General features: G+C 34.1%; 4 protein-coding genes across 4 annotated transcripts; 1 reads left to right on the top strand and 3 right to left on the bottom strand.

Annotated features, from left to right (window-relative positions):
* Positions 1-51: 51 nt before the first annotated feature.
* LOC110690907 (acid phosphatase 1-like) lies at positions 52-3,382 on the bottom strand. Its single transcript, XM_021867813.1, has 3 exons — positions 2,857-3,382; positions 522-731; positions 52-417 (listed from the first exon to the last, which is right to left on the bottom strand). Exons 1-3 carry the CDS (start codon positions 3,252-3,254, stop codon positions 240-242), a joined length of 786 nt encoding a protein of 261 aa, XP_021723505.1. The 5' UTR covers positions 3,255-3,382; the 3' UTR covers positions 52-239.
* Positions 3,383-4,463: 1,081 nt separating this feature from the next.
* LOC110690908 (acid phosphatase 1-like) lies at positions 4,464-6,045 on the bottom strand. Its single transcript, XM_021867814.1, has 3 exons — positions 5,440-6,045; positions 4,917-5,126; positions 4,464-4,811 (listed from the first exon to the last, which is right to left on the bottom strand). Exons 1-3 carry the CDS (start codon positions 5,856-5,858, stop codon positions 4,634-4,636), a joined length of 807 nt encoding a protein of 268 aa, XP_021723506.1. The 5' UTR covers positions 5,859-6,045; the 3' UTR covers positions 4,464-4,633.
* A 278-nt stretch (positions 6,046-6,323) lies between these two features.
* LOC110691079 (acid phosphatase 1-like) lies at positions 6,324-7,864 on the bottom strand. The gene is made up of 3 exons (XM_021868014.1): positions 7,626-7,864; positions 6,856-7,059; positions 6,324-6,752 (listed from the first exon to the last, which is right to left on the bottom strand). Exons 1-3 carry the CDS (start codon positions 7,862-7,864, stop codon positions 6,575-6,577), a joined length of 621 nt encoding a protein of 206 aa, XP_021723706.1. The 3' UTR covers positions 6,324-6,574.
* A 705-nt stretch (positions 7,865-8,569) lies between these two features.
* Positions 8,570-9,439, top strand: LOC110691080 (zinc finger MYM-type protein 1-like). The gene has a single exon (XM_021868015.1). The coding sequence runs from the start codon at positions 8,570-8,572 to the stop codon at positions 9,437-9,439; it is 870 nt and encodes a 289-aa protein (XP_021723707.1).
* The last annotated feature ends 268 nt before the right edge of the window (positions 9,440-9,707 follow it).

A 9,707-nucleotide genomic window follows, 5' to 3' on the forward strand; every position in this document is an offset into this window, starting at 1 on the left:
AAATGGAAGCCAATCTAGCCTCCAAAGATATCTTCGATCAATCAATGTATGTAACATTTTAATTTATGGCTTATATCCATGTTCAAAACAAAGAATTCCTCCAAACTTGTACAATCAATTATCCATTTTACAGAAAATTAAGCTACTGATAAGTGGAAAAATGTTTTGAGTTTCGGATGGACAAAGCATGAATTTACATATAATGACGAATGCAGCTATAAAGATGCAACGATGCAGAATCAAGCAATATAATACATTGTATTTGGGAGTTTAAACGATCTTTGGGCAATTGCATATCCTAGCAAGTCACTCCATTGATCTCCTGAGTTGCCGCGAATCCTATAACCCTCATCCACTAACTCCTTTCTCTTCTCGGACTTGTACTCAACAGCCAGTTTAGCTTTATCAGAAGGTCCCCTGTTATTTGATTACAACAACCAAACAGCGAAATGATAATGAGCCGGATTAGTGATATTTGACAATTATAACCCGGAGCATTGACTTTAAAATGTTAAACATACCTTAAGATCAATCTTTCCCAGTTACTGTAACCTGCATCCCGTAGATTAGCCTCAGTTGCATTTCTAAAAGGCTCACTCCTGCCTGTCAAGACAAATATTGTGAACCCAAGTCGCTGAAGCTCCTTGTACAGGCTCAAACTTGCTGACAAAGCAGGTGACTTAGCAAGCAGCATATACTCATCAAAAGACTCTTCATCGAAGATCTCTGATCTAAGCACAAGAAACGCAAGCATAGCTTTAGGCCAAGGAAGCAATGTAAGAAATAGCTTTAGGCCAAGGAAGCAAAGTAAGAAAGAATTTAACTGTCAAACTACTGGGTTTGACAGACCATTCAATTCATTTTTCCATTTTACGCATATTCACATAAAGCCAATAAATGAATTTATTTAACTAAGAGCTGACATGATGTGGATGTGTGGAACTATTGATGCTCAGAATGATATATAAACTCACGATCAAACACATCAATCAAGTAAAGTATCCAAAAGAAATTCTTGTCTTCTGAGCAGTTGAAAATGAAAATATATATTCCATCAACACCACCAACAGACAAATGAGGGCCAAAAGATTTGGATATGAAAATCAGAAATGATGTATTTTTATCAAAGAGTAAGGATAACAGAAAGCAGCGCTGTTTCAATCTTTTAAACCATTAGCATACTAGCACGGAGATCTTCAGATGTAAGATTCACATGAAAGTCTATTCCAACAAAAGGATCAGAATCAGTGTAATAGAAAATAAGCAATGAATGGAATCTCTGGACTAATTCATAGCATCTTTCTAGTTTAGAAGAGTAGGCAAGAAACAAATTATGAAGTTAGTTAAGACCACTAGAAGAATTGCTAGTTTGAAGCAGAAAGGGGCATAATTCCGCTTTCTGTAAACCTACATATATTTAAACAAGTAGGCTCTGTCATGAATAATAATAGATCACAAGTTGTTGAATTACAGAGGAATGTGTTCCCAGAAAGAAACAGAGCAAGCAAGCTATAGCATTTCTCAGAATACCAAGAATGGCAAGAGAAGAAGATGAAGAATGATGCACAACTGTTGAATCACATGAGATAAACACCAGAAAGCAAAAGTATTTGATACTGCTTTACATTCGAAACGTTTGGGAAATCAATCACTGGACAAAAACAGGAAGGAATCCTGTTTTGCATTTGAATCCAGAGTTGATAGTTCTACTTTCCACAAATCTGTTGGAACAGAAACTTAATCTTTATATCCTATGGACAGAGAAGCATAATATGCATGTCGCATATCCTGTCATTGTCCGATGATCCCACAGAGAACACTTATCTTGCCAGCACTGCACAATTCAATTTATAATTTTTAAGCACTTTAAGAGACTTGAGAATCCATTAGCACAGAGCTATAGGACACACTATGAGCTGAATTAGAACTGAGTAATGTGTTCAACTGATGGCAGCATTACAAGCTCTCAAGAGTAAATGAGTTGCTATAATGGTCTATTACAAAATTTTAAAAACCAAATTGCACATTGTCACATTCTTCATCACCCTCGCTAAAATGACACACTCACACACATCTCTACTATTAGCCAGCTTACCACATTAATCAACACGAGTTACAGGACAAGCTCAAATTATTTCTTTGTAATTGGCACCATTTACAATTACACAAAGCTAATACAACTCATAAGAATAACTCGCACAAACATCACACCGCCTTTAATTTCGTTATACAATCACTCCTCCTAAATAAATAATGGGGGCAGCAAGGATCACCACAGCAATAATTGAGAACACATAAAATACTTGACCATCCTTGCCAATTAAGGATTAACATAACAAGTTAAGAACTTGCACATGATCAATTTTCAACCTCCCTTCCAAGTTAAGCATCAACATATTAAAAACAAAAATAAAAAATAAAAAAAAAATAAAATTAAAAAACATTAATCATATGAACTTCCAAACCTGAACTCCCTCAAAAACTGAATTTGCCACCAATTCAAACACCTGATCACAACCTTCAACTACAAAACACAATATTTCTTGCTCAACTTTATATTATTACATTCCTGGTAAAAAAATCCAGCATTTGAATCTCCAAAACCAACATAAATTAGTCTAATTTAAGGCGATTTTCCCCCAAAAAATGTGGCATTTTTTCACATTGAGCTATAATCCATTAATCCAACAAAATATAAATTCAATTGAGCTATAACCGAATTCATATAAAGAGATAATCAGTAAATTAGCCTTTATCATCCCAAAAATTTCATAAAGTAATGACAATTCAGAACAAACATCATCAAATCAAATCATACCAAAATTCAATCAATCGCAAAAAGACAGAAAATCTCACCCATATCCGTGAAGCTCATAATAAGGCAAATTAAAGAGAAGAGTTTCATCAACATCGAAAACCCAAGCATCCTTTCCATCGCCGGAAACATTAATAGACTTCGCGAATTCCAACTCAGCTCCGGCGACAACGTCGGAGTCCGAAAAGTAACGGTCACCGGTAAAATAGTTTTTCACGAAGTCAAAACAGCGAGTAGGAATAATGTACCAAATTCCGGCATCGTTTGTTTCGACGGAAAACCGCCAGCTTTCGCAGAAGAGTTGGTCATCTTGGCCGAATTTCCGGTTGCTGGGAAGGAGAAGGTGGTTTTCCGATGAGACAGAATGGGGACATGTGAAAGAGAGGAGAGAGAAAATGAGGAGAAGAGAGAGAGAAAGGTGGTTTCCCGGTGAGGACATTGCCGGCAAACTTGGGTTTGACAGGATGAATTAGGGGATTGATTAGGTGGTTTTGAAGTGGGATTGGGAAGAATATGGACCAATAGGTTATTGACACTTGTTCTTATAATATGGTGTATTGTTTCCTATTTTCTCAGGGTTTTATAAAATGTTTTATTTTCAAGTGGTACACAATGCTATATTTAAATTATTTTAACATTAAACTAGCTTTTAGTCCGTTCAATGCACGGGTGGTTATTTGAGTTAATTACTTTCATATGTAGGTATGCTTTTATATGAAGTAATTGTTTTATTTCTAAAAACTTAAGAGAAAAAAAGACTCGGGTAAAACTATGAAAGAAGAGGAAGGAATTTATTTAGATATATATACTTGAAGATTGTAAGATATAAAAAGATATATTGGTTTAAATAGAATTTAAACTCTAGTAGATTAAAAGACAATTTTTATTATAACTAATATGTTTATGAAATGTGTACTAATTAATTGAATTTTATTTTATTATGGTGGAAATAACACACTTTATTTTCTTACTTGAATTTGCAAGTTGTAGAATGCATAAAGACTTAAACATAAATATTAAGAGAGGTGACATGTGTCATATGGGGTATTGAGTGACTTGTAATGCCATGTGTCATATGAAAAATTTGTGATTTGTGTTTTTAAATACTAAAGTATAGAGTAAGTATAGATATAGATTATGTTTGTTAATGCTTCATATCAAATTATCAACCATTAGTTATCTTTTAAGTTGGTGTATAAAGAGTTAATGCAATATTTTAATTGAATGTGTATATTGATTGAGAACAATTTGACAAGTTTCAACATTACTCAATCTCTTTTTACTTAAAAATTATACTTTGTAATAGATCAAACTTTATAATCTTAAAGTTAAGGGGAAGTATATCTTAAAGTTAATAATTTGTTTCTACTCCTCCTCTCCTTATTTTTTGTCCTATTCCAAATCATACTTTGGGTCAAACTTTATAATCTTTGACCGTAAATCCTCATTAATCTATAAAAGATAATAGAGAGTGAGATATTGTTAAATTCGTACGTCATAGTGTATAATTTATTAACATCAAGTTTTATAATTTTGTTGGAGACCGTAAAAAGTCCAATCAGGTAAAATAAATAGGGAATAGAAGAATTAAATTGAGTCTTTATGTGCATGTTCTCTTCAACTTATTAAAAGTAATCATACTAAAAAATTGGATAAACCATAAGTTTGATCATAACATAACAACTAAAAATGTGTAAGACAACATTTATTAATATAGGTGACGATGTATGGTAGGTAGTAAAACTAGTGTATATGTGCCATAACACGACTACATGGCTACATAAAACATACTAATGGAGCACGAATATAATTACATAATCATGCAACATAGTACATTGGATTAGGGTATTTAAATGATCGTTGTGAAATTGCATATCCAAGCAAATCACTCCATTGATCTCCAGAATTGCCATGGATTCTATAACCTTCATCTTCTAGTTTCTTTCTGTTTTCGGATTTGTAATCAATTGCCGTTTTGTTTTCATCAGAAGGCTGCCTACACCATTACATGATCAAACACAAGCCATCAATTACAAAGTTAATCAATTGGTCATAAAATGTAAGAGCTCAGAAAAAACTAAAAGACTAAAATTATACATACCTCAAAATCAATCTTTCCCAATCACTGTATCCAACATCCATTAGATTTGCTACACTAGAATTCCTTATCCATTCTGGTCTGCCTGTCAAGAGGAAGATCTTAAACCCGAGCTTACGCAACTCCTTGTATAGCCTCAAACTTGCCTTTAAGACAGGTAGTTTAGTCCCTTTCCCTAATCCCCATTTTATGAACTCTGTCCTGTTTTTCTTCCTTCAAAGTTGAACGAACCCAATTGTTAGTATTAGTATTTAGTAGTACTTATGACCTGTTCTCTTTAGCTTATTTTCAATTCAGTTCAATTCTTAATTTTCTCCACTCATAAAATATTCGGTTCAATTCAATTTAGTTTAATTCAGTTCAGTTCAGTTCAGCTCCAATCAGTTCAATTCAGCCCAGTTCAGTAAATAAGGGTTAATTGACACAATCACCAACATTGTATGCAATGATTAAATCAGTTTAAAAAAAATATATCATTATAATTTATAACTAATTAGTTACTAACAAGAGATAAGGGAAAGCTTACCCAAATCCATGAAGTTTATAGTAAGGGAAAGTGGAGAGAAGGGTCTCATCAACGTCAAAAATCCAAGCATCCATCTTATCCCCTGCAATATCCACTGATCTAGCATACTCTAATGCATTTTTCGCTGCAAGGCCGAAATCCAACGCGTAGCGATCTCCGGTCATGTAGTCCATCACATATTTATAACAACGGACGGGTACACTTGACCAATTTCCGGCATTGTTGGTCTCCACAGAAAATCGCCAAGTTTCACAGAAGAGGGACGACTCGTGATCGTGGTTGCGATTGTGATTGTAGAGCTTTGTAGCTGTAGGGAGGGGAACGTGAATTGGCTGCGAGAGAGTTTGTGATGGTGTGACAAAGAGATAAGTGAAAAGGAGGAGTTCAAGTATGATGAGGTTAGTTGGAGGATGCATCATTATTGCCTAAAGCAAATACAGAGTATGATAGTTGTTACTTGTTAGAAAAAAAAAAAAAAATAAGGTTGTAATAATAAGGTTAGATCTTTTTTCTCTTGGGAAGTGGATGGTCATATATCTATATCCTTCGAATTTAGATAGGTTGCTAATATTGACCAATTTGATTGATCTTTTATGCTTTGATTTTTCTACGTGGGTATATTTGCGCTTTGAATGATTGGATGCACTAATTTAACTTGAAGTTGCGTGTGTAAAACCATTATTAGCTAGCCAGCACTCCATTCTTTTAAGATATGATAGTCCTATTCTCGAGTCCGTCGATCCCATTGATATTGATTTATACTTCCCTAATCAAAAGAAATCGTATAATAAGTCAAACTTTGTCAAATAAAATAAGACATGAGGTCAATGTATCAATATATATGATGAATTAGTACAGAGTACTTTGTTGCATGTACTGGCACCTTTTGAGTATATGAAATATTGTAAAGTTAGCTAGGTTGTGTAAAATTTAAGTAGTACAGAGTATGTATTAAGTCCACATACCGGAAGAAAAATACTATGAAATTAAAATGCAATACAGAGTAACTTTAATTTGACAACCCTACCAAGCAAGCTAATGTAAGACATTATTGATAGTCTAATTAATATATAGAAGACATGTAATTATAATATAGTAAGTGATAGCACATTTAAATGGTGCAAGAACGTAATAATCATGCAACATAGTACATTAGATTAGGGTATTTAAATGATCGTTGTGCAATCGGATATCCCAGCAAGTCACTCCATTGATCTCCAACGTTGCCAATGATTCTGTAACCTTCATCTAATAGTTGCTTCCTTCTTTCGGTTTTGTAATCAGTTGCTGTTTTGTTGTCATCAGAAGGCTGCCTACATCATTACATGATCAAATACAAAACAATAACAATTAGAAAGTTAAAACTAGAGCATTGAACTTGACACAAAAGAAAATGAAAGAATGCTAAGATTATACCTTAAAATCAATCTTTCCCAATCACTGTATCCGGCCTCGGCTAAATTTGTTGTGGTGTAGTTTCTAAGCCATTCTGGCCTGCCTGTCAAGAGGAAGATTTTGAACCCGAGTTGATGGATTTCCTTGTATAGACTCAAACTTGCCTGCAAGGCAGGTAGTTTGTTTCGCAACCCCCATTTTACAAACTCTTTTTGGTCCGTTTTCCTTCAAAGTATATAACAATTAGCAAAAGGTAAGTTTTTTACGAGTATTTTGGATGCAGATAACTATAAACACGCCCTAATAAATTTAAGTAATTTTTAATGGAAATTTTATTAGAAAAAACCATTTATAACAACTTTTTTTTTTTGGAGAAACCCATATTAAACTTACGTGCACTTTATACAAGTGATACATATACTAAGACCCTGTTTGATTCACCTTAAAAAAATAATATTAAGTAAAAATAATTTCAGTTCAGTAAAAATAAGTTTGGTTCAGTAAAATTAATTTCAGTTAAGTAAAAATAATTTCAGTTCAGTAAATAAGTTCAGTTCAGTATAATTCAGTTTTCTTAAAGAAGAATTATAATAGAAAATCAGTAAAAATAATTTCAGTTCATTAAAATTAATTTAAGTTCAGTAAAATTAAGTTCAGTTTAGTAAAAATAAGTTCAGTTCAGTAAAAATAATTTCAGTTCAACAAAATTAAGGTGAATCAAACAAGACCTAAGTTAATAACGAGTAAATAATTATTAGCAATGATATTAAGACCGGGAATAGATAAATTACCCAAATCCATGAGATTCATAGTAAGGCAAGAGAGAAATAAGGGTCTCATCAACATCAAAGATCCAAGCATCATTCCCATCCCCGGCTATATCTACTGATCTAGCAAACTCCAACGCGTTCGTCGCAGTAAGGCCGAAGTCCGACTTGTAACGATCACCGGTCATGTAGTCCTTCACAAATTCTAAACAACGGTCGGGTACAGCCAGTGGCGGAGCTAGGGTGGGTTCAAGTGGGTTCATTGAACCCACTGATTTTTTGAAAATAATTAAAAACTTTTTTTTAAAAAAAAAAAATCAAAATAGGTTTAAATAGAATATTTGTGTATTATATGACAACAAGTAAAGTTGTAACCCAGTGGTTATTTTTACCTCCCATCACACAAGAGTTTGTGGGTTCAAAACCCATAACTCACACTTTTTTTTAATTTTGTTTCCTGAGCTTTTCCTGCTTCCAGCTTTCCTCTTCCTCATTCCCCCAAATTGCAAAACCCTAACTTCTTCCTCCTTCTCTTAATCTCTTCCCGTTCTTCCTCCTTCAGTCCTTCTCTTCCCGTTCTTCCTCCTTCTCTTCCCGGCGCAACACGGCAGCAGTCAGCAGAACGCCAGAACACGGTGGCAGCGGCAGCGCACCAACCACTCACCCAGCAGGCCAGCAGACCCACCGTCGTCCGTCACAGCACTGACAGCCTCACAGCCGTGTATCGGTGTATGTAGGTAAGTGAATTTGGGGATTTTTTTTTTACAAATGTAATTTACTTCTCAATTTGGGGATTTTTTTTGCTAAATCATTGAATACTTGAAATTCATATGCTAAATAGCTAATGTACATTACGAATTGCCAATTTTTTGTAAATTGCTGAAGTTTGGTTATAATTATCTAATTTACTTCTCAAGTTCTCAAGTCATAAGATTTATAAGGATGATCGCGTGAAGGCTATTACTGTCATGTCTACATTTGAATCATTTGAATTTGTATTTATGATACATTTGATGTCCGAAATATTTGGGATTACTGATAAATTGTGTCAAGCTCTGCAAAAGGGGGACCAAGATATTGTTAATGCCATGACATATGTTAAATTGACTAAGGAGGGATTACAACAAATGAGGGACCATGGGTGGGAAGACTTTTTACATCTTGTGGTTTGTTTTTGTGTTAAACATGATGTAGAAGTTCCTACTATGGATGATATGTATGTTCCTCGTGGAAGGTCAAGACGCTTCTTTGCCAAAGTTTCAAATCTTCATCGATTTCGGGTAGAAATATTTATAAGTGTCATTGATTTACAACTCCAAGAGCTCAATAGTAGATTTGATGAAGAAAATATGGAGTTACTTATTTGTGTGTCATGCTTAAACCCGATCAATTCATTTGCGGCATTTGATATGCAAAAGTTGTTGAGACTTGTTGAGTTATATCCCAAAGAGTTTCCAACTAATGATATGACGATGACTGCACTTCGTCATGACCTTCAATTTTATATTAATGATGTGCGCCAAGATGCAAAGTTTGGAGACTTGAAGGGTATTCATGAGCTTTCTATGATGCTTGTTGAAACAAATAAGCATACTACTTACAACTTAGTTTACTTGCTTATAAGACTAGCATTGATCCTTCCGGTTGCAACTGCAAGCGTGGAACGAGTGTTTTCCTCAATGACATACGTAAAAAATAAGTTGCGAAATAGTATGGGTGATCAACTATTGAATGATAATTTAGTCACTTTTCTTGAAAGAGATTTATTTTCAAGAGTTAGTGATGATGATGTATTGGAACGCTTCCAAAGTATGAAGACTCGAAGAATGCTTCTGTAGTCTTTTTTTTTTTTTTTTTTTTTTTTTTTTTTTTTATTCTATGTGTAATCTATTTGTAATCTATAGTTTGAACTTATTTATGTACTGAATATTTGATTATTGTATTTTTATTCCTTTGTTAATTATGATTTCAAATTTTGGAAGTTTCGAACCCACACTTCGAAAATCCTGGTGACGCCACTGGGTACAGCCGACCAATTTCCGGCATTGTTTGCCTCTACGGAAAACCGTCAGCTTTCGCAGTAGAGTGACGATGACGACGACTCGA

This window comes from Chenopodium quinoa, unplaced genomic scaffold (genome assembly GCF_001683475.1).
Source record: "Chenopodium quinoa cultivar QQ74 unplaced genomic scaffold, ASM168347v1, whole genome shotgun sequence".
Taxonomy (NCBI): Eukaryota; Viridiplantae; Streptophyta; class Magnoliopsida; order Caryophyllales; family Amaranthaceae; genus Chenopodium; species Chenopodium quinoa.

Bases quoted from the DNA above. Each gene is read 5' to 3' on its own strand.
- LOC110690907 (XM_021867813.1), bottom strand. From the start codon at position 3,254: ATGTCCTCACCGGGAAACCACCTTTCTCTCTCTCTTCTCCTCATTTTC. The intron at 732-2,856 runs GTGAGATTTTCT...TCTTGTGCTTAG, and splicing joins TATGAGCTTCACGGATATGG to ATCAGAGATCTTCGATGAAG. The intron at 418-521 runs GTATGTTTAACA...ATCAAATAACAG, and splicing joins TGGGAAAGATTGATCTTAAG to GGGACCTTCTGATAAAGCTA.
- LOC110690908 (XM_021867814.1), bottom strand. From the start codon at position 5,858: ATGATGCATCCTCCAACTAACCTCATCATACTTGAACTCCTCCTTTTC. The intron at 5,127-5,439 runs GTAAGCTTTCCC...TCAACTTTGAAG, and splicing joins TATAAACTTCATGGATTTGG to GAAGAAAAACAGGACAGAGT. The intron at 4,812-4,916 runs GTATGTATAATT...GTAATGGTGTAG, and splicing joins TGGGAAAGATTGATTTTGAG to GCAGCCTTCTGATGAAAACA.
- LOC110691079 (XM_021868014.1), bottom strand. From the start codon at position 7,864: ATGAACCCACTTGAACCCACCCTAGCTCCGCCACTGGCTGTACCCGAC. The intron at 7,060-7,625 runs GTAATTTATCTA...TATACTTTGAAG, and splicing joins TATGAATCTCATGGATTTGG to GAAAACGGACCAAAAAGAGT. The intron at 6,753-6,855 runs GTATAATCTTAG...GTAATGATGTAG, and splicing joins TGGGAAAGATTGATTTTAAG to GCAGCCTTCTGATGACAACA.
- LOC110691080 (XM_021868015.1), top strand. From the start codon at position 8,570: ATGTCTACATTTGAATCATTTGAATTTGTATTTATGATACATTTGATG.